This window comes from Rhinatrema bivittatum, chromosome 1 (genome assembly GCF_901001135.1).
Source record: "Rhinatrema bivittatum chromosome 1, aRhiBiv1.1, whole genome shotgun sequence".
In the NCBI taxonomy this organism is placed as follows: domain Eukaryota; kingdom Metazoa; phylum Chordata; class Amphibia; order Gymnophiona; family Rhinatrematidae; genus Rhinatrema; species Rhinatrema bivittatum.
The window spans coordinates 125,524,222-125,552,111 of NC_042615.1; the positions used below are offsets into that span (position 1 = coordinate 125,524,222).

The 27,890-nt window shown below is 47.9% G+C and overlaps 1 protein-coding gene across 1 annotated transcript in view; it reads right to left on the reverse strand.

Annotated features, from left to right (window-relative positions):
• Positions 1-27,890, reverse strand: part of PCM1 (pericentriolar material 1) — a 1,078,029-nt gene that overhangs the window by 511,090 nt on the left and 539,049 nt on the right. Inside the window, 2 exon segments of the mRNA XM_029604912.1 lie at positions 13,838-13,894; positions 14,926-15,087. Coding sequence (XP_029460772.1) covers positions 13,838-13,894; positions 14,926-15,087 — 219 coding nt within the window.

Consider the following 27,890-nt stretch of genomic DNA (forward strand, 5'->3'; position numbering starts at 1 on the left):
AGTCGTTGGGTTGAATCAGAGGTAGGATCTATTTCAACGATACCATCTTGAATTTCTCTTTGGTTAGGAATTTGTTCAATTCCTGTAGATCTAATATGGGGCAAAGGCCACCCGACTTTTTGGGTATGAGGAAGTATGGGGAATAAAACCCTGCTTGTTGGGTTTTTGGGAGAATTCGAATGGCCTGCTGTTTGCGGAGCAAAGCAATCTCCTCCCCCAGTTGTGGTTGGAAGCTTTGACTCTTTAGATTGGAAAGGTGAGGTAGTATGGGTTTTGTGGTAAATTGGAGTTGATAGCCATGTCGTACGATCTCTAAAACCCATTGATCGGTTGTTAATCTCTCCCAGGCTGCCAGGCTCGAATTAATTCTGCCAGGAGGTGCTTGATGTAGTGGTGGTGGCTGGGTTATTAAAAAGACGGCGTTGATTTTACTGCAGCAGCCGGTTGTTGTGTCTGCTGTCTCTGGTTACGTGGCTTAACCCTACGTTGAGTCATGTTGTTTTTTTGCGGCAGAGGACGCTGGTAAGATGGATACTCTGTGTACAAAAGGATTGATAAGACCTGTAAGGTCTACATTTATAGGACTGTCGACATGTAGATCCCACATAACGATGCGTGGTCGAGTAGTGAGATTGTGACGTTAAGGATTGGACTGCTAGAGCTTCCTCCTTTAATTTCCCAACTGTTTCTTGAAACCGTTCTCCGAACAGGTTGTCTCCTGTACACGGGAGTTACGTTAGTTTCTCGTGTAAATTTTTTCGTATCGTACTAGAGCGCAACCATGCCATCCTACGGGCTGCGATGGTTGTCGCAGATGCCCTGGAAGATGTTTCAAATGCCTCAGATATTTCTCGTAGAAGGTGTCGAGAACACTCCTCCATGTCATGAAGAGGTGAAGGAATATGAATCTACCATCGAGGAAAGCATACCCTTTGTGGCTTGTATGCACTCATATAGGTATTGTACCATGTAAAATTGATGGTGCATAATACGGGCATTCAACATTGAGTTGTGATATATCTTCCTTCCAAAATCATCTAAACACCGGTCTTCGGCGCCGTGTGCGCAGACATCTTCGGCGCCTTATGCGCATATGTATTTTGCGCTGTGCTCGCCGGTATCTTCCTGCCAAAATCATATAAACACCCGGTGGATATGAGGTAGGCAACTCTGATTTTTTTAATCTTTGCATTGCAGACTCTACCACAATTGAAGCATGTGGTAGTTGTGGTATAGAATAAGGCGATGTTTTTCGCATACGGAATTTTATATCTGTTTTCTTGGAAACCCCTGATAGAGAGAAAGGTGTTTCCCACGACTTCTGTAAGACAGTATGTAATAATGTGTGTGGTGGGAGAGATGTTGGTTCTCCCGGAGCATCGAAAATCTTTAGGAGACCAAAGGTTTCTGATCTAGGGTATGTCTCCTTCTGGACCTCCAGATGTAGTATCGTGCCCAATTTTTCTAAAAGTTTTGGGTATGTCAGATCCTCTGGAGGAGAATACGGTTCCTGTGGTTGTTCCTGTGGATCTGATGGGAATCCAGTGAATGAGAATGGGGACGTTTGCGGAGACAGAGAATTTATAGGGGTATCTTGTTGTTGAATTGGTGAAATTGGTCGTTTTGTCATTGGGGATGCTGGAGGCTCCACCGACGGTTCTCTGGAAGGACGTATACTGTGTTCCGGGGAACTTGCTGAGAGTTCGTTAGACATATTAAAGGATGATTGAAGAGTTTCGTAAAACACCACCAATGACTGGGATAATTGAAAAAATGCCTCTTTTGTTTGAGGAGGCATTGTTGAATGACCAGATTGTTTTAGTAGTTCACCTGTTTTAGATGGTACCGGATTAATTTTAGGGGAAGCCATTGGTACATCATACTGGTTCCCTATCTTTTCCTCTGTGGTCCTAACAGAATTATCTGAGGACGTAGATGCAGCAGAGGAAGTGATTTGTATTACTTGTCTACGAGATAAGGAATCTGCACTTCGTGGGTGAGATGACCTACAAGTAGAAGGGCTCACTGCCCATGTATCTCTCGTCTTCACAGCTTTTTGATGTGAGTGACGTGATCGTCTATGGTGATGGTGTGACGATGATCCTGTGTGGGTTCTCTCTCACAATGGTGATCGTCTGATACGTTTTGATTTCACCTCTGTAGAATTAGAGTCTGAAGAGGTGGAATGAGGTACATTTGGAGACTGATGTCTTCGTCTTACCCCATGTGGTATTGAAAGTTATGCTTGCTTGGACCTTTGTAGTCCACTGTGCAGTGATCTGTGTGCTGTCGAGTGCACTGTCTTCGGCGCCATGTGCGCCGATGTTCCTTGTAAGTTGTGCACATATGTCGACTTGTGCGCAATAAGTCATCGACGTAGTGTGTGCAGATGGTTTCGGCGCCGTTGTTTCTGGCGCCCAGCACGCAGACATCTCCGGCACCTTATGCGCATATGTCTTTTGCGCTGTGCGTGCCGGTATCTTGTACACAGATGTCGATTCGGGCGCAGAAGTGTTATGTGCCAATGATGATTTGGGCGCAGAAGGTGCTTCAGGCGCATAAGTTGCTGGCGCTAAGTTTTAGGTGCCGTTTCCTGCGCCGATCCTCTTTCGGACCTCTCGGATCCGATGGCCTATGTCGGCTCCTTAAGTCTTTACCTTCAAGCCTGGAGGGTTGAGGATCCCACGACGACGCTCTTTTTTTTTTTGAGTCTGAGCCGCCGCTGACGAGGGACCAGGTGAAGAATGAGCCTCCGATGGCTCGGAAAAAGTAAAAAGTTCAAGCATTCTGTAGACCCGTTGTTTTTGGGCTCTTGGGGACATTCGAGCACAAAAATCACAGTTTTGTAATTTATGCTCTGGCCCCAGGCATCAGTAACATCGGTCATGGCCATCCGTGACCGACATTACCTTGCCACAGATACAGGATTTAAACCCCGGCTTTTTTTTGACATTTCAAGAAAATAAACGCTGATGAGAAGTCAGCCCCACGTGCGATCCCGCTCGTGGAAAAAACACACACGCAGCCGCAGAGAGCTAAAATCTAAATTTCTGCTTTGTAAAGCTCCGCCTCCTGGACCTGATTGACAGAACCTATGACAGCATGGCTAATTCAGCCTGCTATCGACGGGAAAAAATTGCATTCATTTTTCGTTTCTCCCAAACCAGGACGAATGTCTAATTCATTAAAAACAAATGCACATTCCTAATATTTACTGTGGTAATCCTGAAAACCTGATTGGATAGGTATGCCTCCAGGAGAGGACTGCGAAACACTGGGTTAGAAGATATGTCAGATGAAAATTAGACCAAAATTTATAATGTCACAAGCAATGCTGCTTAGAGGCAGAAAGAATTGGGAGAAACAATGGAGAAATTACTTACCTGATAATTTCGTTTTCCTTAGTGTAGACAGATGGAAGCAGGACCCACAGGTATAATGCTCTCCTGATAGACGGGAGAGTGAGTCAGATTTCAAAGCTGACGTCACTCTACATATACCAGTGTAGTAAGCTTAGCTCTTCAGTATTCTCCTCGAAAAGCCATTGTGGATATATGTTTGTTTAAAAACTTGATTAAACCTGAACTGTTTCAACTGATTTCCAACTGGAGACCGCCAGTGTATTCGACCAATTAACTCCGACACCAGACCAACTATGGATGTCTTGAACTAGGGGTAGGCCATGGCTTACCCGTATTTGCTTAATCTTGAGTTTTGTTATCAGAGGTTATTGTTTTCTGGGGCAGCCGTGGGCGGGATGCTGAGTCCTTCTGTCTACACTAAGGAAAATGAAATTGTCAGGTAAGTAATTTCTCCATTTCCTAGCGTGTAGCCAGACGGACTCAGGACTAATGGGATGTACAAAAGCTTCTCCCTGCCAGGGTGGGAGGCTGCCCGTGGCCCACTTAGTACTGCCCTTGCAAAGGCTGTGTCCTCCCGGGGCCTGAACTTCCAGGCGGTAGAACCTGGAAAAGGTGTATATGGGCAGTTGACAGCATCTTGGTTTCCAACCAGGATACTGCCTGGGCCCTCGTAGAATGAGCCTTAACTTGTAGAGGTAGGGCTTTCCTGCCTCTGTGTAGGCCGCCTTGATTACTTCTTTGATTCAGTGGACTATGGTCGCCAGTAAGGCCACTTCCCCTTGTTTCTTCCCGCTGTGAAGAACGAACAGGTGGTCCGTGTTGCGCACAGGTTCCAATCTTTCCAGGTTTCGGACTAGGAGTCTGCCGACGTTTACCGTTCGCTTCGGCTCTCAAGCAGGCCAGCTCGGCAACTTGGACCTTGAGTGAGTTGGGTGACACCCCTTCTTCATACCGTCCTGCAGAAACTCCAGGATCATGCGAGCTTTAGCTGTACGCGGGAGAGTCCCACTGTCCTCACACCAGGCCTCAAATACTCTCCAGATCCATATATAAGACATGGATATGGAGAACATGCGTGCTCGGAGCAGGGTGTCAATCACTGCCTTTGAGTGACCGCGCTTCTTCGGGCCAGATCGTAAGAGAGAATCGAGACGGATCTTCGTAGAGAATCGGGCCCTGCCAGAGAAGGTCCCTGTGTGGAGGTAGGCATAGAGGGTTCCCCACAAGTAGTCTTCGCATGTCTGCGTACCATGGTCATCTTGGCTAGTCCAGGGCAACTAGTAGAACTAGCCCCCTGTGATGCTCTATCTTGCGGATGACCCTGCCCAGTAATGGCCATGGAGGGAAGGTGGTCTTCCACTGGCCTGGTCTGGACGAAAATGACTATTCCTAGGGATGTGGTTCTCGTCTGCGGCAGAAGAACCTGGGAACTTGATCACTGAGACGGGTGGCCAGGAGATCCATGGTTGGGAGGTCCCAGCGATTTACTATCAGTTGGAAGGCTGTGGCAGACAGCGTCCATTCCCCTGGGTCCAAGGTCTCTCTGCTGCGGTAGTCTGCTGAGACATTCTTTTCCTGCGATGTGGAAGGCAGAGATCCCTTGAAGGTTTATTTCTGGCCATGTCATGAGGGGTTCTATTTCCAGAGACACCTGCTGGCTCTTGGTTCCTCCCTGGCTGTTGACATAAGCAACTGTTGTGGCATTGTCCGACATTATCCTGATTGATTCTCCACGGAGTCTGTGGCTGAATCGCAGGCACGCTATTCTGACTGCTCGTGCTTCAAAGTGGTTTATGCTCCAATCCGCCTCTTTCTTGTTCCACTGTCCCTGGGTCGTCAGTTCCTGACAGTGGGCTCCCCACCCTCGCAGGCTCACATCCGTAGTAAGCAATATCCAGTTCGGTAGGGATAGGCTTACTCCTCTGCTTAGCTAGTCTTCCTGTAGCCACCCTTGGAACTGGGTCCGAACCTCTGCTGGTAGTTGGGAGGAGAATTGAGTAGTCCTGGGACAGTGGGTTCCATCGTGAGAGTAGGGAGCGCTGGAGCGGTCGCATATGGGCCCTTGCCCACAGAACAGCCTCCAGGGTTGATGCCATGAAGCCGAGGACTTGATGCATTGGTCATCAATCGTCGCAATTGTGCCATCAATTTCCTTCTCCTCATAGGGGGGAGGAAGACTCTGTTCTTTTAGGCATCGAACCGGGCTCCCAGGTACTCTAGTGACAGAGAGGGCTGTAGACTGCTTTTGCTCATGTTCACGACCCACCCGAGATCCTGTAGTATGCTCTTGACTCTGCTGGTCACCTGTCTGCTCTCCTCCGGAGTGTTTGTCCAGATCAGACAGTCATCCAGGTAAGGATGTACCAGGATTCCTTCCTTTCTCAGTGCTGCCGCCACGACCACCATAATTTTGGTGATCCTGGTGGACTGGGATGTAAAGATAGGCTTCGGAGAGGTCCAGGAGGTTAGGAATTCTCCCGGTTGTACTGCCATTATAACTGAGTGCAGAGTTTCCATGCGGAAGTGTAGTATCCGCTGACAATGGTTGATGTTGAGATCCAGGATGGGCCAGAATGACCGTTCCTTCTTGAACGATAAAATAGATGGAATAGCACCCAGTATGTTGTTGGGGTGCAGGAACCGGAGTTATTGCCTTCAGGCTGAGTAATCTTGTAAGAGTGGCTTCCACTGCCAATCTTTTAATATGGGAGTGGCAGGGTGACATAATAAATTTGTCCCGAGGCATGCAGCGGGGCTCCAGAGTAACCTTCTCAAATGATGTTTAGCACCCATTTGTCTGATGTGATCTCGATACATCTTTGGTAAAAGAGGGAAAGTCGACCTCCTATTTCCTCTTCCGTGGATGGATCGGCCCCTTCTCATTGGGGGGCATGGCTGCAGCCTGCTCCTGTTCCTCTCTTGGTCTGTCGGTGCCGAAAGGACTGGGGCCTTTCGGAAGGACAGGATGCTTGGAACTGTGAATTCCTGTAGGGCCTAAAGCATTGAGAACCTCTGCCCCTGGCTCTTCTGGGCGAGGGGCGCTGGGATCTTTAACTCCTGTCTTCTGGTAGCTGAGGCAAAGGTGGTTCGCTCCACTTACTGGTCAACTTTTCCATTTCGCTTTAAGAGTCGCGTCAGCAGGCCAATTTCGCAGCCATAACTGTCTTCTGGCTGTCACTACCGAGGGTACTCCTCAGGCTGAGGTACACACTGGGTCTGAGCTTGCATCCATCAGGAAAGCTGCTACAGGTTCCATCATCTCGACAGTATACGTTCTGGAGTTATTTGCCTCTCTCGAAAGGAATAAGCAGGAACGTGCCACTAGTGCACAGCAGGAAGCAATCTGCAGTGTCACTGCTGTTGTGTCAAAGGCCTACTTAACGATGGACTTCTGTCCTGAGTGTCTTAATGCAGCCCCCTCCCTCGACGGGAATGGTTGTTCACTATGAGACAGCGTAGACCATGGCGTTCACTTTTGGAAAGCGCAGATTTTCCTTGGCCGCTGGTTCCAGAAAGCAGAGTTGCTTACCTGTAACAGGAGTTATCCCAGGACAGCAGGATGTAGTCCTCACATATGGGTGATTAGTAAGCTACAGGCTGACTCATCCTGTAATAGGTCAATGGCATGTAACTCGTGCATCAGGCACAACAACTGGTGTCCCATTGACGAAGATAAGGCAGCCTGAATTAGAGCAGGTGGTTGTAGAAGGAGTTGGTATTACACCGGGAATAGGTTTTTGAAGATGAATTGCCCAAAGGCAGAGTCTTGTCTTCCTTCCTTATCTAAGCAATAATGAGCTACAAAGGTATGCAGCAAACTCCAAGTAGCAGCTTTGCAAATATCTGCAATAGGTACTGAACAGTAGTGTGCTATGGATGTTGTCATAGCCCTAACTGAGTGTGCCTTTACTCGGCCCTGGAGAGGAAGGCCTGCTTTTTCATAGCAGAATTCAATACAGTCTGCTAACCAGTTGGAGAGAGTTTGCTTTCCCACTGCAACTCCTGGCTTGTTTTTGTCAAAAGAAACAGAGTTGGGTGGATTTCCTATGGACTGCAGTGTGGTCGAGGTAAAAAGCGAGTGCACGCTTACAGTCTAGGGTGTGCAAAACCCTCTCGCCCTAGTGAGAATGAGGCCTTGGAAAGTAAGTGGGCAAAACGATGGATTGATTAAAGTGAAAATCCGTTACTACCTTAGGCAAACATTTAGGGTGAGTGCGCGAGACCACTCGGTTGTGTAGGAACCTTGTGTAGGGTGAGTATGTGACCAGTGCTTGTATATCACTAACCCTTCTAGCAGATGTAATGGCTACTAGGAACAGTACTTTCCATGTAAGAAATTTTACATCACAGGAATGCAAAGGCTCAAACGGAGATCACATGAATTGTGCAAGTACAACCTTAAGGTCCCATTCCGTTACCGGAAGCTGAAGTAGGCCTCTCATAAGTCGACTTACTAGGGGTTGTGCTGATATTGGGGCATCCCCTATTTGTTTGTGGTATGCCGCAATGGCACTCAGGTGTACATGTACAGAAGAAGTCTGGAGACCAGACTCTGAAAGGTGCCATAGATAATCTAGTAAAGATGGAGTGGAACAGGAAAAAGGGTCAATACCTTTTTGAGTGCACCACTCGGTAAATCTAGACCACTTGGAACGATAAGATTTATGTGTGGAAGGCTTTCGTGAAGCTACGAGAATCTGAGAGACTTGCGTTGAAAGATTGAGTGGTTGTAGAATCAAGCTTTCAACATCCATGCTGTCAAGGCAAGCGTTTGCAGGTTCGGATGGCGTAACCTGCCTTGATTTTGAGTTATGAGAGTGGGTGCTTCCCCCAGGCAGATTGGTTCTCTGATGGAGAGATCGAGAAGTATGGGAAACCATACTTGTCGAGGCCAGTACGGGGCTATGAGAATCATTGACCCTCTGTCCTGTTGTAACTTCACAAGAGTCTTGGCTATGAGCAGAATCGGAGGATACGCATATAGAAGCCCTGTGTTCCAGGGGCGAGCAAAGGTGTCCCTGGGGAACATTTGTCGATGACTGTGGAGGGAGCAAAACTTTTCCACTTTGTGGTTCATCCTGGACACAAAAAGGTTGATGGTTGGGCAACCCCAGTATTGAAATATTTTGCGCGCTACACAGGGATCCAGAGACCATTCGTGTGGGTGGAAACGCCGACTGAGATTGTCCGCTAGGACATTTTGCATGCCTGCGAGGTAAGTGGTTCTGAGACTCATGGAGTGTGCTAGGGCCGAGGCCCAAATCTGTACTGCTTCTTGACACAGGAGATAGGAGCCTATGCCTCCTTGTTTGTTTATGTACCACATTGCGACTGTGTTGTCTGTCTGTATCAATACAGTCTTGTGTGAGAGGCAGTCCTTGAAGGCATAAAAGGCATATCTTATCGCTCAAAGTTCTAAAACGTTTGACAATTTTTTTCGAGCAGGGTCCACGTACCTTGAGTCTGAAGGTTGTTGACATGGGGTCCCCATCCCAAGCTGGATGTATCTGTGGTTAGAGTTACTTGAGGAGTCGGCTGTTGGAATGGTAACCCGGTCCGCAACGTCGATTGGTTTGTCCACCATTGAAGTGAAAGATGTAACTGGTTGTTGACTCAAATTAAGGTCGACGTAGGCTGAAGAGCTTGCAGCCATTGAGACTTCAGGGTCCATTGAGTACTTCTCATGGCTAGCTTTGCCATAGGTGTTACATGGACTGTGGACGCCATGTGGCCAAGTAAAATCAGGAATTGATGAGCAGAGGTGAAGTTGCGGGTGCTCAAGAAGTTTGCAAGATTCGCTAGATTGTTTGCACAGTCGCTTGGAAGAAAAGGTTTTGCAACTGTGGTGTCGAGGTCTCCTCTGATGAAAGTAAGATGTGGAGACGGGTTCAAATGTGATTTCTGATAATTGATTAGAAACCCCAGGGAATGCAAAAAAGATATGGTGGTCTGCAAGGCAGCCAGAGCTCCTTGTTTGGATGGATTCCTGATGAGCCAGTCATCTAGGTAGGGAAAAACATGAATGCTGTTTTTTCTTAGATGTGACGCAGCAACTGCCAGGCACATCTAAGAAAACACCCGAGGTGCTGAGGCCAGTCCAAATGGAAGAACTCAGTATTGGAAATGTCTTATTCCCACTACGAATCGTAGATACTTTCGATGTTGTGGGGGAAATGGGAATGTGAGCATAAGCTTCTTGAAGATCCAGAGAACAGAGCCAATCCCCTCGTTGCAATAGGGAAGAATGGTTCCCAGGGAAACCATGCAGAATTTTTCTTTTTGAAGAAATTTGTTGAGATTGCAGAGGTCTAGGATCGGTCGGAGACCGCCTGTTTTCTTTGGAATTAGGAAATAATGGGAGTAGAACCCCCTGCCGTGTTGAGACCAGGGAACGGTTTTGATAGCCCTGGTAGTCAGCAGGGTAGAGAGATCTGATTGTATTTGAGATGTTATGATGCTGTGCGACCACAGAGGAATGGGTGGAGACTCTGGGGGTAGTTTTTGAAATTTTAAACGGTACTCCCTGTTCAGGTTAGCTAACACCCACTGATCCATGGTGATGAGGCTCCATTGGTGTTGGAAGTAGTGGAGCCGACCTCCGACAGGCAGGTTGGGTTGGGGGTTGTTGAAAAGGCTGCTGTTCTCTGATATGGATTTCAAAAACCAGATGTTGGTCCTGTTTGTGGGGGTGGCTGAGTTTTAGCCTGCTTTGGTTGACGTGGACGTCCTCTCTGGGATTGATGGAAAAGGCGTGTAGAAGAAGTAGACGGATAGTACCTACGAGGCCGAAAGAAGGGCCTTCTAATGTCATGTCTTGCAGGTTTATGTACTGAGGATGGTTGGTCCAATGGCAGCTTAGACAGCTGGCGGAGTGTCTCGTGATGATCTTTAAGTAAAGAGACAGTAGCTTGGATTTTCTCTCCGAAGAGGTTGTCTCCTATACATGGTAGGTCCATGAGTCTCTCTTGGACTTCCATTCTAAGATCTGAGGCCTTCAGCCAACCCCCATCTACGTGCACTAATACCTGTAGCTGATAGACGGGCTGCTGTTTCAAAAGAATCATATGCAGCCCGTACTTCATATTTCCCTGATTCTAGCCCTTTGACAATAAGAGCGTAGAGTGCTACTTCTTGTTGTGGGAGGGTATCCACTACATCTTGTACTTGTTTCCATAAGTTCCTTTGATACTGTGTCATATATAACTGATATGCAGCTATACGGGACACAAGCATGGATCCTTGGAATACTTTCCTCCCTAAGGAATCTATAAATCTATGTTCCTTTCCTGGAGGAGCAGATGAATGTGGCTTCTGCTTCCTTGCTTTTTTCTGGGCAGCTTCAACAACAAATGAATGATGTGGCAACTGTGGTTTTTGAAAACCTAGTGTATGATGAACCAGGTATGTTGCGTCCGTTCTCCTATTGACAGCAGGCACAGAACAGGGATGCTCCTATAGGTGATGCTGAAGCTCTAAAAGGACTTCGTAACTGGGTATCACCATAACCTATTTTGGTGCATCTACAAACTGTAGTACTTCAAGTGTCTTATGTCTGGTATCCTCTTCAGCCAGCAATTCAAAGAGGATGGTATCAGCCATTTCCTTTATGAAGTGTTGGAAAGATAGGTCCTCTGGTGGAGAAGGTTCAGATGCGAGTTCATCAGTATCAGTGTTGGTATCAGTATTAACATCCTCCCAAGGATGGAGCTGAGGTTGGAAATGGAATCCAGAAGGATGGAAGGGATCCTGTGGAAGAGGATGTTTTTTCATCGATGCAGATTTCGATAGTTGTGTTGGAATCTGTTTTGGCATCGATGGAGGCAGAAAAGACATCGACAGAACCGAAAGGTATCGGCATCGATGGGAACCAATGCGCGGAATCACCCGATGGACCAGGCAATAAGGGCATCGATGGAAAGTGAGGTTTTTGTAAGCCTGATGGTCGTGGAGTGTGATCAGTCATCATCTTCAGATGAGCCTGGTATAGGTATTGCTGGAGCTGACGGTAGCTGCTTTGGTATGGACGGCGCCAATGGAGACATCGGGAAACCCGATGGTATCGGTGCCGGAAGAGCGCAGATTAAGGCGTCGATCTTTGTCAGTAGAGGCGCAAATATGGTCGGCTCCGGTGTCGGTGCCGATGGTGGCATCGGCGTCGATGGAAGTTTGAATTTTTACCAAGCTTTGGTGACTGCCTGCTGAATCATTGAAGTCACTTCGGTGTCATCTGGGCGCAGGTGGACATGCGCGGACATCATGGCCTGATCCCAGGCAGAGAACACAAATCTCATGCGGGTCTGTAATAGACATTGACCGGGGACAATTTGGACATTTTTTAAAGCCTGTGGCCATTATTGAAACTTTCAGGCCGGGTAACAGTCGATGGCTCACGAATAGTGAAAAAAAAGAGTATCCGGAATCGACAGAAAAAGAGTCCAAGAGTACTCACCAAACGGGATGTCAATGGAAGACCCGAGAGGGAGATTTTCCCTTAAAGCTGGTCTCCGCGGCATCACACTCCAAGTCAACCAGTTCCTGGATGGCTTCCATCATCAGGAAGTAGTATGAGGCTTTACGAAGGAACACCATAGGGTCCGGGCCTGGAAATCCCAGAGTCTTCAGATTCTGGGAAACAAGGGCTGGGTAATTCATCCTTGTGAGAGAAACAAAACATGGTTCGGTATGGTTCCAGGTCTGGAGGGATTTCTCCTTCTTCCAGAGAGCAGTCATCAACCTAATGCAGCCCCTCCTGAGGTATTCGGGTCCCTGCCCGGGGGACTCTTAGTTAGGCGAGTCATTCAAGTAAGACCGGGAGGGTTTTGTGCTTCTAGCAGGGGTTGAACCTGTGTTGCAGCCGGGGCTGATTGAGTCTGTACAAAGGCTTGCAGCCTTTGGAAAAGATTCTAACCAAGGTCATTGTTAATCCCAGGGGGAGTCGGAGTAGGAACCCCTGAGGTGCCCTCCTTTGGAGAAGTCCTCTCAGAGTTGCATAGGTCCGGGGAGCTATCGAGAGCAGTAGCTCCAGACCCTCCTCATACCGAGACGGACCAGGCTTTGGTCCCCCCTGGGCTTCTTTACAAGGCCGAAACAGGCAGGCCTCTAGATCAGGCTGCGCGGCATTTATGTGGTAGGCTGTGCAAAGAGTACCTTCTGGCCTTCTTAGATGCAGGTGCCATTGAATCTATGTCTAGGCACAAAAGTTTCACTGCGTGTAAAGCTTTGTGCACGGCCTTAGTTATGCGCACGGTGATTATTTGTGCGCGGCCTGCGCAGGGAGTGCGCTCGGCTATCTTGTGGTTTTGCGCACAGCCCATTTGTGCGCGCGGCCTTGAGTTGTGCGCAAGTATGCACATCACTCTATGGTATGCACACAGATTATGCGCATCGGCCACCGGAATGTCCAGCGCATACCGCTGAAGAGAAGGGAAGATGGCGCCCCCCCCTCCCCTCCCCCCGTGAGGGTCTCCATGTGTGTGGACTCTTGCACTGGATCAGGGTCCAGCCTAACCAAGGCTGCTCAACCTGATCGGTGCTCCCTTTCAACTCACTGGACGCAGAGTTGGTACAGCGATCCGAGTTATGGAGACCGGAGACCTGAATGTTCCTTCTTACCTGGCCTTGTCGCTTACCGCTTGCGCATCGGACGATCTCCAGCTGTGGGGGGAGGGTTTTACCTTCACTGCCACGATTGGATGTGCACCCGCTGCCTTTAAGCCACTCTGGGGGCTAAGTCTACGCCGGACGAAGGCATACCTCTGAGGGATATCAGAGATCACCTCAGGAATTCTCGACTGGGGGAGGGACCCTTAGGTTTCACCGCAGGAGAGCGGGGCTCGATCTTCTTGAAGGTAGATTTTCTCTCTTCTTTGTTCTAATTACTAACACTATTCTAGTGTGTGGGATAGTGTCCGCATCTGCTGTGGAGACGGAGAAATACTGAAGAGCTAAGCTTACTGAACGGGTATATGTAGAGTGACATCAGCTTTGAAATCTATCAGGAGAGCACAATACCCATTGGTCCTGAGTCCATCTGGCTACATGCTAGGAAATGGCAGGTTATCAAAGACAAATAATTTAGATGACATGTACAGAAATAAAGATTAACAATGTAATCTTTTTCTCTTTTGAATTCTGAACTGAAGAAGAGATTATCCGCTCTTGAAAACTAGTCAAGAAATATATTTAGTCCAATAAAAAGGTACTTTATATATAGTTTATTTGTTAACCTTTATTTTGTCACAAAAATATTTAAGACTGGCTACCATTTGCAATTTAAAACGTGTTAAGACAAATTGAGTACAAAGAAAATAGAAATCTTATGCTAACAATTTAGAAGCATATATCATTAGCATATAAACATATACCATGATGACAATTTACTAAAGAAATCACAAAAATATCTTCAGATTAGTAATCACAGGATGAACATCAGTAAAGCAATGGAAAGTGTTCAAGCCAAACTGTTAATGCATTACCTGGTGCCTCAACGCATGCATTTCTGTTAGACTCGTGCAGTACTCTCCTAGCATGTGCTGTAGGAAAGGGGGGACAGATATATAGTGATAACCAGAAAAGAAATCCATACCAGAAAAGGTGAAATGGATTATATGAAACAATATAGACAGTATGAAAGAAAATCTGTTCATTGGTGGTATGATTTAAATTGATCTTGAAGATTCAACCAAAAGTTTTTAAAATGTTGCAAATTAACTGATTTTCCCAATAGATATGAGATTATTAATTTCTAAAATCCATAATTAAATAAATTGAAGAGATGAGTAAATTTGTAATGCATAATATGAGGAACAGTGGTTAAAATTTCAAGTGTTAATGAAGTCTGCTTGATATGAAAAATAGATATGATTCCGCCACTTGTTTCATAAATCCCAAAAGAAAAAAAAAAGCATGTGCACATTAAGATAAAACAAAATCATGCTATATATTATCTACTTATTTATTGTGAAAAGCAAAATATGTTTTTAAGCCAATGTCAAATTATTAAATTCATTAAAAATAACTCATGTTTATCAGATTCATCAAATTCTTTATAAACCTATAAGAATATTTATAAAATCTAGGGACAAAAGAATTAATAAATGCTTCTCATTCCCTTACAAGCATTTAACCAATTTCATTTTATCCCTAAAAGCAGTTTCATTTTCAACTTACTTTTAATTAAAAGATCATATTAAGAGGCCAAATAGCAGGAAGGAGGCAGGCTAAAATCATGCAGGGTAATAGTAGCTTAGATAAACAAGTATGTTAAACACTGACAAATGTGCTTAATAATACCACTTCACAAGGAGCAAAAAAGCAGAAAAATATTTCCAAGAGTAAAAAGATTTTAAACCAGAATAAACTCATGTATGCATATGAGACAGTTAGAGAGAATGCTTTAAATTTGCCAGTACTTTTGAAAATACCATAGCTTCTCTTCCCAACAAAAAGTATATATATGATGAGGTACCACTTGCAAAACAAAAAACAAAAAAAACCTCCAACCAACAAACAGGCAAACTCAGGAAAACCACCTAAATATTTAAACATACACATACGAGTGTACCTGAGGACATTTCAGCAGACCTACTGCATTTTATTATTCTTTCCAGTTGTTCCCGATTGTTTTTATTTAAAGTATTTGTTTCAACAACTTCCTCAGTTTGGAGATGTTTGTTTCTGTGCTTACTGGTTTCGCCAGTACTAGACACACTGGCACTTTCAAGCCCTGTTAAGAACAAAATAAGTGTCACTTACAGAATTGAGCTGTGATAACAACCTCCTAGCCCCTCATCACCAACACACAAAACTGAAGATTAGTCCACTTATAGTATCACATTATACCAGTCGTTAAATGTTCTCCACAGACAATCAAGGCTAGATTAGCCATGACAGATGGGTGACTTCAGTTGACGGCAAATGGATCCTTCTCTTTTAGCTCATAAAGCTTTTGCTCCACTTAGCATGTGCATGAGTTCCTGCACAGGCGCTGTCTCATAAGCCTCAATCTTTTTTTTGTCTGAGCTGCTGCACTTATGTATAACCCTCTTTGTCTTAGTTTTTTCTAATTTGTACTTTTCTTCTAGCTATGGCTTCTCAACCATTGTTGGTGTTGCCTTGATACTTGATACTTGGCACCCCCCCCCCCCCCCCGAAAAGAAGAAATCATTACTGGCTCTAAGAAAGCCATTTCAATGGCTTGCACTATTGTATGTGTGACATAAAAGATGTCTTTCACAGATTGCCATGACATCTGCTATTGGTGTCCGGGGCCTGACCACCATGTACTCAACAGTTACCATTGTGGACAGATGTTGCAACAGATTCCAAAATCCAGAGCCTGGAAAAGGGAAGTGGAAGCAGTTCATTTAGTTCCCTTGATTTGCCTCAACATGCAAATACTTCAATGAAGCCTCCGCTCTCAGTGGGATAAGTTATTTCACTCCTTACTGTCCCCAGTAAGGATTTCGGAGGAAATGAAGGTTACTCCAGTGGTGGCTAGACACTAATGTCATAGTTGGGAATTCTTCTGTCTTTTACCTCATCAAGAAACAGATGCATCCACCAAAGGATGGGCTGCAAACACTAGTCCTTTCCAAATCCAAGGAATCTGGTCATCAACAACTGTTTCAGATCAATCTTGTGGAGCTCTAAGCAATTAGACATACATTAAGAGCTTTTTCACACCATCTTCAGGGGAAAAGAATTTTAAACCAAACAAATAACCAAGAACTGATGCTCTACATCAACAAGCAAGGAGGCACAAGATCCTGGACACTTTGCCAGGAATCCCTCAGATTTGGGAATGGGGTGACAGCTACAAGACCCTCCTGCAAACCACCTATCTTCTTGGGATTTCTAAAATGTTGACAGATCACCTAAGCAGAGTATTTCATACTCTCAAAAGGTTTGTAGACAAAACAGATTTTTATTATTGGGGTCACGCGATCAATTTTCTCACTTCAGAGGTCAACAGAAAGGTGGAAACTTATTTTGCTTCATTCTTCAAAGCGAGTTCAGATACACAGAAGGTTTTTTGTTTCTTTTTTTAAACTCAAATGAAATGCAGATCTACTCTATGCTTTTCCACAACTCCCCCTAGAAGCCAGAACAGTACAGAAAGCACTCAAGGATCAGACATGCTTGATTCTCATTGCTCCAGCTTGGCCCGGAGCATCGAGAATGAAGCATGCTTGATTCTCATAACTCATCCAATTGATGATCAGCCCTCTAATCCCTCCATGATCCAATCCAGTTTTCCTGACTCAAGAGAACTTCTCATCCCAACTTCTCAACTTGACAGCATATATAATCAGCATTCACTAATTGCATTGCTGTCATTGTCCAAAGAAGTTCAGAATACTGTAATCTCTGCCAGAAAGCCTTCTACAAAAAGAGCTTACAAATTCAAAAGAAAAAGTTTCATCTTGGTGTCAGACAGGCTCCTTATATCCATTTGCCTATGAATCTAGACAGCTGCTTCAGTATTTATTCTCCCTTTCATCCTAGGGTTTTGAACTCAAGGTGCACTGTGACTTACCATAACCAAGTAGATGGCAAACATATCCATACATCCTTTAGTATCTAAATTCATGAAAGACCTATGGCATACAAGACTGCCAAGTCTCCAAACCAGCAGCACCATGGGATCTCAAGGAGAAATTGTCTTACCTGTTAATTTCCTTTCCATTAGTCCTGCTACAGCAGTCCAGGTCTTAACAAGTGGGTTGTTTCCCCCTACCAGCAGGAGGAGGCAGACAACACTTTTTCTTTTGTAACATCACAGCCACTGCTTAGGGGTGGTGGCTAGCAGCAGAAATCCAGTATCTTTCTGAAAAAGCTTTGGATCAAACCCCCCTCAATTAAGAAATCAATATACATTCTAACAGGCAAAAGCCTGAGAAGCTACCCTGTAGCCTAAAACAAGAAGCAGGAGAAAATCAACAGTGAGACCAATGTACAGCAAACATACCACCAGCATATCCCCATATAAAGTTTCCGTAAAGAGACAACCTCGCTTCCTGGGAGAGTCCTGGACTATTGTAGCAGGTCTAATGGAAAGGAAATTTACAGGTAAGAAAATTTGCCTTTCCATCTAGCCCTGCTACACCAGTCGAAGCCTTAAAAAGTGGGAAGTACTAAAGCTCTACCTCTGTGAGTGGGTGAAACAAAAGCAGCCCGGAGAACCCTGGCCCCATAATCAGACTCCTCCCTCGCCAGAACATCCAACAGACAGTGCCTCATGAAGGTATGCAACGAAGACCAAGTAGCTGCTCCACAAATATTCACTGGTGATATGGCTTGCACTTCTCCCTAAGATGCAGACAGAGCTCTCCTGAGTGTACATGAATCAACTCTGAGGCCTTCTTGCCCTTTAGCACATAAGCCAAGACAAAAGTCTCCTTTATCCAAAGAGCCAGAGTGGCTTTGGAAGCTGCCTCCCCCTCTTCTTGGTCCTTTGAAGAGCACAGTCTGTCAGACTTGCAGAACGCAGTGGTCATCTCCCAATATCAGAAGAGAAACCTTTGCACAACCTTTGCAATATCAGAAGAGACCCCAATATTTGGTTCCACACTTCCCAGGAGAAATCCAGGAAACAGTCTAGTTAATATGGGACACAGAGTTGACCTCTGGAAGGAAGGAGGGTGCTGGATGAAAAAATACCATCCGCCATGATCACAAGAAACAGGTGCCGACATAACAAAGCTTGAAGCTCTGAGATGTGCCTCGTAAAGCAAATTGCTACCAGAAAAAACACTTTTAAGGACAGATCCTTTAAGGATATCTGCTTTAATGGCTCAAAAGTGGCCCCTGTCATAGTCCTGAGGACAGATTAAGGTCACTTGTAGGAACAATGGGCGAAAAGGGGGGCACAACCACTTAATTCTCTACAGAAACCGAGAAACATCTAGGTCAGTAGTTATGGCCAACTCACCAAGCAGTCCTCAGTAACATGAAATAGCCGCTACCTGCACCTTCAAAGAATTCAAAGCAAGCCCCTTATTCAGACTAATCTGGAGAAAAGCCAAAATACACTGAACAGTGGCTCGTCATTGGAACTCTATTCTGGACATGCAGACCACATCAAACAAGCACCAAACAGGAATGTAGGCCAAAGTAATAGAGTATTTTTGCGTCTTCAGCAAAGTAGACATTATGGAAAAAAAAAAAAATCTTTTCCTGCGGAATCATCACCACTCAAGAGCCAGGCCATAAGACAAAATGGAGCTGGATCATCCATTGCCATTAGTCCCTGAACCAGCAGCCCTGGCGATCCTGGAAGACACATGGGCTTGTCCACTTGCATGCAAATAAGGTCTGCGTACCAGGGTCTGTGTGGCCAATCTGGCACCACCAGGATCACCTAAATGGTTTCCATCTCTATCCTCCAAAGCAAACTGCCTGTGAGAGCCTACGGGGGAAAGACATACAGCAACTCCCCCGCCAGCCAGGGTTGTACTAGGGCATCAAATTCCATCGACCCTTGATCTCTCCACCGACTGAAGAAACAACCCAGCTTTGTGTTCTAGCGGGTCATCAAGTCCACCTGTGGTCAACACCACAGACAACAAATCATGCTGAATGCCTCTGGACTCAGCTCTCATTGCTCGTGATCCAACCAAATGCGACTGAAAAAGACTGCTTGCACGTTCACCTGTTCAGTGATAAAAGCCACCAACAGCATCTGCGGGTTCTCCTCCGCCCAAGGGAAAAAGACATCTCTGCCAGGACTCCCTGACTCTTGGTTCCTCCCTGACGATTCACATAAGCCACAGCTGTCATATTACATGAAAGAACACGAACGGCTCTCTTGAAACATCTGGAGGAAGTGCAGCAGAACCAAACAAGTGGCTCTGGTCTCTAACCAGTTGATGGACTACGAAGCCTCCTCCTGATTCCAGCAACCTTGCAACACCTGAATCTGGCCATAAGCCCCCTTCCCCCACAAACACAAGAGACTCACGTCTCATTGTTACCAATACCCAGGATGGGGTAAACAGACTGACCACTTTCCCCAGATATGAGGTAAGCATCCACCAATGAAGTGACTCGCGCATGGATATACACTGGACCTCATCTTCATTAACGATAGCTTTACCATCCACTCTAACCCCACCTGCTCGCCAGTTCCCTGGTCAGACCACAGGGTCATTTACACGACCCTTAAGATCAACAATCCACCACCTAAAGTCTCTACCAAATCCACCATCCATTTCAGGAAACCATGTTCACTAGACCTACTCAGTGAAAAGATATCAGAATCACTAAATCAACTAGATCTCACAGACGCAACAACAGCAACTACCTCATGGATCAATCTCAACAATAAAATTGCGGATCAAATCTGCCCAACTTCAACCAAAACCATACAACCCACATTAGACAACAGAAAACCCTGGTTTACCCAGGAACTTAAATCCCTCAAGCAAACACTAAGAAATAAAGAACAAAGCTGGAGAAAAAACCCGACCACTTCGACACATGCCATCTACAAATCCCTCCTCAACACATACAGGAACGCTATCCTTAGAACAAAGAAAGACTTCTATGCAAAAAAAATCCACAACTTCATTTTTGACTCAAAGGCACTTTTCTCCTATGTCTCCTCACTAACCAAACCATCTCCTCCCACCATCCCAGACCACCAAGCACTCAATAAAGCTAACCAACTCGCCAATTATTTCAAGACAAAAATCACCAACCTTACCCACTCTCTCACAACCAACAACCTCCCCCCAACACACCATCTCATAACCCTGCCTCAACAAAACGCTAGTCTTGATTCTTTTGAGCCTACTTCTTCACTGGAGATAGAAAATACCCTCAAGAAACTCAAACCATCCTCCCACCCATCAGACCCATTACCAACAAATCTGCTCATCTCCATACCGAACACCATCTCAAAACCAATTTCTGAAATTATTAACACATCCCTTTCTCAAGGCCAAGTACCCAACCAGTTAAAATTGGCAATCCTCAAACCACTACTAAAAAAAACAAATGCCTCTCCATCAGACCCAGCTAACTTTCAACCAATCGCAAACCTACCTCTCATTGCCAAATTGATGGAGAAAATTGTTAACAAGCAACTGTCAGAATATCTGGAAGATCATAACATTCTGTCCCCTGCTCAGTACAGCTTCCGAAAACTCCTAAACACCGAATCTCTCTTACTATCACTCAAGGACACCATCCTCGTCAACCTGGAGAAAAAACAATCCTACCTTCTTGTTCTTCTAGATCTGTCTGCTGCTTTTGACACGGTAAAACACACCATACTTATAGACCAACTAGCCAACATAGGTATCAAAGGTTCAGCTCTCAGATGGTTTCAGTCCTTCTTAAGCAACAGATTCTATAAAGTCAGGATAAACAAGGAATCTCTTCCAGTCCTTTCAGATCAAGGAGTCCCTCAAGGATCTTCACTTTCACCCACCCTCTTCAATATCTACCTCCTCCCTCTCTGCCACCTACTCTCAAACCTCAAGCTTACCCATTACCTCTATGCAGATGACATTCAAATCCTTCTCCCGATTACAGAATCCCTTCAAAAAACGATCAGCTACTGGAATGACTGTCTCCAGCCAATTAAAGACTTACTCTCAAGCCTCAACTTAGTATTGAATGCCAACAAAACCGAAATGCTCATTATCTCCCATGACCCCCTCACCATCTCATCAAGCTCCTCTCAACCAAACTCAAATAGCATGTTCTCACCTGACGTCAGGGATCTTGGAGCTTGGCTAGACAACCATCTAAACCTAAAAAAGTTTATAAACACTACCACAAAGGACTGCTTTTACAAACTGCAAGTCCTCAGAAAGCTAAAACCCCTCCTTCACTTCACTGACTTCCGGCTAGTACTCCAATCCATCATACTTTCTAAGCTCGATTATTGCAACTCCCTCCTTCTCGGTCTTCCCACAAATACCATCAAACCCTTACAAATGGTACAGAACGCCGCCACCAGAATACTCACAAACTCTAACAAAAGAGATCATATCACTCCAATCCTTCGTAACCTACACTGGCTTCCTATTAATCACAGGATCTGCTATAAAGTGCTCACAATCGTTCACAAAGCAACATACAATCTTGCTCCAATCATGTTAAGCACTCAACTTCATCCTCATACATCTTCCAGACCAATTAGAAGCGCATACAAAGGCACACTGCAAGCCCCACAGGTAAAATCATCACTGAGCAAACGAGCACTATCTTCAGGAGGCCCCCACCAATGGAACGCGCTCCCCCCAGATCTAAGACTAGAACCATGTCATCAGGAGTTCAAAAAAAAAAAAAGCTAAAAACCTGGCTTTTCCGCCAAGCCTTCCCAGACACTTAATACTACCTAGTCACGATGATAAACCCAAATTATGGGATACCTCACTGAGTTTTACTATTACGATTTTTTCAACTGCACTATGATTTTGAGTTCATACGTTTCTTGTATTTATACTGTATTTACACTATATTATAATATTACTATGTTTAATTGGTATTTTGTTCTATTGCTTTATGTAAAGCCCCTACTCTTTTTGGCATTTCAAAGTTGTATGTAAACTGGAGTGATTTGAAGTTCTTACAAGAACATCAGTATATAAAAATTATAAATAAATGAATGAAGTCAAAGGAAGCCGCACCCCGCAGTCTTACCACTGGGCCAGAAGAGAGACAAGAAGCAGGTGCATATGAGCTCTGGCCCAAGGAACCAAATCCAGAGCTGCCATAAACCCTAGCACCTACAGATAATCCCAAGCTAAAGAAATTGGTAGTAGTCAATGAAACCTCCACTCCTTTCCACGGGAGGGTGGTGAGTCGAGTGATCATCCGCCACTGGCACCTGAAAAAGTTTCTGCTGCGTATCCAGTGGAAGGGGATACAGCCTCTGCAGAAGTTTAACACCCTTCAGGGCTGATTCAGGGGACTCCCACTTTAATAATATTATCTCCTCCACCTCGGTGTAGGGGGAAAGACAATAAAAGATTTTTTTTCCCCCTTAATGATAGGGTCCCAATGTGGAGTCTCTTGGGGGCACGACTCCTCCAATTGGAGGCAAGCTAGGACCTGCTCAAAAGAAAATTATTCCTTACCTGCTAATTTTCGTTCCTGTAGTACCATGGATCAGTCCAGACGGTGGGTTATGTCCCCCGTCCAGCAGATGGAGTCAGAACAGAGCTCGAGAGTCCCGCCTCATATACCAGCGCACCCTCTGCTGGAGCTCAGTATCATGAATAACAAAGCCCAAAAGAGCAATAACAAAACAATTTGGATCAAGAGCCCTGAAGTAAGGCAACCTCAAGAACAAGAAACAGGCAGGACCCAGAACCAGGTCGAAACAGTCAACTTGTGAGGAGCTGTACAACCCCTATAGAAAATAGGAGAGGAAGGAAAGAGACAACTAATACGAATCCGAGCAGGAGCTTAAGCATGTCACAGTGGTGGGCGTCTGGACTGATCCATGGTACTACAGGAACGAAAATTAGCAGGTAAGGAATAATTTTCTTTTCCCTGTACGTACCAGGATCAGTCCAGACGGTGGGATGTACCCAAGCTTCCCTAAACCGGGTGGGCCCCTGAGAGCCCTGCTCGGATAACCTGATCGCCAAAGTGTCCGGGCGCCGCAGGCGCCAAGTGTAGACGATAATGCTTAGCGAAGGCATGCAGCGACTTCCACGTCACCGCCCGGCAGATTTCCTGTGGGGAGACGGCACGCGATTCCGCCCAAGACGCCGCTTGAGAGCGTGTAGAATGAGCCCGGACGCCCCTAGGCGGATCCCGACCGGCTCCAATATAAGACGCCGAGATGGCATCCTTGATCCAGCAGGCGATGGTCGTCTTCGATGCGGAGGAGCCCTTCTTAGGTCCCGACCAGAGCACAAACAGGTGATCGGAAACCCGGAAGTCATTGGTAACCTCTAGGTAGTGGAGCAAGACACGCTTGACGTCCAAGTGACGAAGAGACCTCGAATCCTCCGGAGAGAACGCCGGGAGTTCCACCGTCTGGTTCATGTGGAAAGGAGAAACCACTTTTGGGAGGAAGGCAGGAACTGTATGCAGCGAAACCCCCGCTTCCGAAATGCGAAGGTAAGGTTCCCTGCAGGAAAGAGCCTGCAGCTCCGAGATGCGACGGGCAGAGCATATCGCCACCAGAAAAACCATCTTCATAGTGAGGTCTTTAAGCGAAGCCTCTCGTAGTGGCTCGAAAGGCGCGCCCGCCAGGGCCCGGAGAACCAGGTTAAGACTCCACGACAGACAAGGATCCCTGACTGGTGGTCGTAGATGCTTGGCCCCCTTCAGGAAGCGGGCGATATCCGCCTGGAGAGGCAGGGAGACTGTTGTCTGAACCAGAACATTCAGGGCCGCTACTTGTACTCGCAGGGAATTGTATGCCAGGCCCTTATCCAGCCCGTCCTGTAAAAACTGAAGGATCAGAGGTACCGAAGCCTCCGTCGGTCAGGCCCCACGATCGGCACACCAGGCCTCGAAAACCCTCCAGACTCGAACATAGGCAACAGAAGTAGAGGGTTTGCGAGCCCGGAGCATCGTCGAGATTACCGCCTCCGGGTAGCCTCGGCGGCGGAGGCGGCGCCGTTCAAAAGCCAGGCCGCAAGACAAAAGAGTGCCACCTGCTCGAAAAATACCGGTCCCTGCTGCAGGAGCCGAGGAAGATGACTCAGACGTAGAGGACCGTCCACTGCCATGTGGAGTAGGTCTGCAAACCAAGGACGACGCAGCCACTCCGGAGCAATGAGAATCACGGGGCCGCTGTGATGCTCTATTCTGCGAAGTATCTTGCCCACTAAGGGCCAGGGAGGAAACACATATAGCAGCTGATCTGTCGGCCACGGCAGAGCCAGAGCATCCACCCCCTCTGCGCCGCGCTCCCTTCTGTGACTGAAGAAGCACGGGGCCTTGGCGTTGAGGGCTGTCGCCATCAAGTCCAGTCGCGGCGTTCCCCAGCGTCGAACCAGGAGATCCATCGCCTCGTCGGAAAGGGACCATTCGCCGGGGTCCAACCTCTGTCGACTCAGATAATCTGCCTGAACGTTGTCCACGCCAGCGATGTGGGAGGCCGCGAGCTGAACCAGATGGAGTTCCGCCCATGTCATCAGGAGCGTGGTTTCGGCGGAGACCTGTTCGCTCCTCGTCCCGCCTTGACGATTGATGTAAGCCACCGTGGTCGCGTTGTCCGAAAGAATCCGCACCTCTCGGTTCCGAAGTAGAGGGAGGAAACGTTGAAGAGCGAAGCGTACTGCCCTGGTCTCCAGACGATTGATCGGCCACCGCGCCTCCTCCGGAGACCACGTCCCCTGTGTGGCGCTTCGCCCGCAGACGGCGCCCCAGCCCACGAGGCTGGCGTCGGTGGTCACTACCACCCAAGAGGGAACTTCGAGAGAGACGCCGCGGGCCAGGTGAGCCGGGACCAACCACCACTCCAGACTGTCGCTCGCTGCCTGGGGAAGGGGCAGAATCACCTGATACTCCTGCGACACCAGTTTCCAGCGGGAAAGCAGGGATGCCTGGAGAGGGCGTAGATGTGCGAATGCCCAGGGCACCATGTCGATGGTGGACGCCATCACTCCCAGAAGCTGCAGATAATTCCAAGCGGTGGGTTCCGACAAAGTCGCGAAATGACGCACGTGCTCCCTCAAGGAGAGGGCCTTGTCCGCGCGCAGGAAGACCATGCCTTGCTGAGTGTCGAAGGTCGCCCCCAAAAAATCCAAGCGTTGAGATGGAACGAGGGAACTCTTGGAAAGGTTCACAACCCAGCCCAGGGAGCGAAGCATCTCCAAGACTCTGGCCACCGAAGCCTGCCCCTGCGAGAAAGATTTCGCCCGCACCAGCCAGTCGTCCAGGTAGGGGTGCACTAAGATCCCCTCTCGTCGAAGGGCAGCCGCCACCACCACCATGATCTTGGTGAAAGTCCGCGGGGCCGTCGCGAGACCGAAAGGCAGGGCCCGAAACTGAAAGTGCTGACCAAGGATCTTGAAGCGTAGATAACGCCTGTGTTCCAGACGTATGGGAATGTGCAGATACGCCTCCGTCAGATCTAGGGAAGCCAGGAACTCCCCCTGGTGGACTGCTGCGATTACCGATCGCAGCGTCTCCATGCGGAACCGGTTGACCCAGAGCGAGCGGTTTACCTCCTTCAAGTCCAGTATGGGTCGGAACGAACCGTCCTTTTTGGGAACGACGAAGTAGATGGAATAATGGCCCGAGCCCACCTCGGCGAAGGGCACGGGAACAATAGCCTCTATGTCCTGGAGTCGGTCTAATGTCTGTTGAACCGCCATCCTCTTGAGATCGGAGCCACAAGGAGAGAAGATGAACCTGTCCCTGGGCGGACGGACAAACTCCAAGGCGTAACCGTGCTGTATGGTGTCCAGGACCCACTGGTCCGAAGTTATATTTGCCCACTCCTCGACGAAACCCGTGAGTCGGCCCCCGATGGGTGGACTGGAGGAGTGGGTCGCTCTGGCATCATTGGGTAGATTTGGTGGAGGGGTTCCCCTGTCCTGAAGCTTCTCTCGCGGGCCGCCGCCCGCGAAAGGAACGCAACCAGGGCTGCGCGAGAGCTAGGTTGCCGGTATGATCTGTAACGCCGCTGTGCCCTAGCTCTGGTTCTAGTGGAGGCGAACGCCCGGTAAGGTCGCTGCCTATCCTTGGGTAGACGATGTACCGAGTTCTCCCCTAGAGACTTGATGATTTCGTCTAGGTCATTGCCAAAGAGGAACTTCCCTCGAAAAGGAAGAGATCCCAGGCTTGACTTGGAAGAGGCGTCCGCCGACCAATTACGCAGCCACAGAAGCCTCCGAGCTGCCACTACCGAAACCATGGACCGAGCCAGTACACGGAAGAGGTCATACAGAGCATCCGCCCCGTAAGCAATGGCAGACTCCAGACTGTCAGCCTGGGCGGCTTCCTCCGGAGGTAACTGCTGGGACGTTAAAAGCTGTTGGACCCAGAGGAGACTGGCCCTCTGCGTCAAAGAACTGCACATCACGGCCCGCATTCCCAAGGCCGAGACTTCAAACACCCTCTTGAGAAACGTCTCCAGCTTGCGGTCTTGCGTGTCCCGTAGGGCCGTCCCGCCCGTGACGGGGATCGTCGTCCTTTTCGTCACCGCTGAGACCGCCGAGTCCACCTTTGGAAACCGGATAAAATCCAGGAAATCCTCCGGCAAGGGATACAATTTTTCCATGGCCCGGGAGACCTTCAACGACGCCTCCGGGACGTCCCACTCCCCAGTAAGGAGCTGTAGGAAGGACTCATGCACCGGAAACGCCTTTGCCCTGGGCCTGAGGGCGGCCAGCACCGGATCCCCTTTTTTGGAAGACGTCGCAATCGCCGGGGCCACTGGTGCCGGGGGATTCGGGGGCGGATCCAGATCGAGTTCCTGCAGGGTCTGTTGAAGAAGATCCTCCAACTCCTCCTTGTGGAAAATCCGCAGGGTGCGTGGATCGTCGCCTTCCGCCTGTCCCTCCGTGTGTGCCGGATCCGGGGGGTCCGAGGGGTCAAATCCCGACGGGAAAGCCCCTCCCACCGCACGCGGCTGGGATGGCAAAGTAGAGGTCCCTGGAACTGCCCCAGCCGGGGTCAGGGACCCAGGAGGAGCGACTGCGAGTTTCGGGACCTTGGGCGCAGGAGGACCTGCTGAGGCACCCCCCGGATCTGCCAATCCCTGTAAATATGCTGTGTGCATTTTCAAAATAAAATCCGGGGAGAAAAAAGGCAGACCGGGAGGCGCGGCAGCAGCCGGGTCCCCTTGAGGCTGATGAGCGGGTTGTCCTTCCTCGGGGCTTCCGTGCCGGCGGGGAGGTCCCTGAACCGAGCCTGCTTTCTCCGGCGAAATCGCTGCGCCCGGATCCCCCTCCAAAATGGCCGCCCTTCCCGCCATCGGCGAGAAAGTGGCCGGCCCACGCTTCCCGGGCTGCGGGGAGGGTGGCGTCGGGAACGAACCCGAGGTGTGCGCGACCCCTTCCCCTTCGGGGAGGCATCGCGGACACACACCCTCCTTCGAGAAACGAGACCCCGGGTCGCCGCAGGTCTCGCAACGTGAGAAGCGCGGCATAACGATGCCGCTGAGGAAAAAACGCCTCGGGGGGGCCAGGAGGAAAAAGACGCACCGCGGGGGAGCCCAAAGGCCCTCTCAACCCGCCCAACCTGTCCCCAGGCGTCGGCGGGAAAAATCCCCTGCCGGCGCGCCCAGGCCCGAGAGAAGTTCGCCGGGCCGCAGGACCTTCGAATTGCGCCGGAGCCGGCAAAACCGGCAAGAGAGAAAAGGAAGCAGCTAAAAGAAGAAAATTCACAAAATAAAACTACACTTACCCCCAAGGTAAGGAGAGGCACAGCAGGAGGAGGCAGAAGAGAGGAAAGTGCGCCTTCTCAAAAATCAAACTACTTTATTTTTTTTATTTTTTTTTTTTGTGAATAACTTGATCCAAATTGCTCAGGGAAATGACAGAAAGAACTGAAGAAAAAGCTAAGAAAACAAAAAACCTGTCACTCTGGGGAAGCACTGATTTC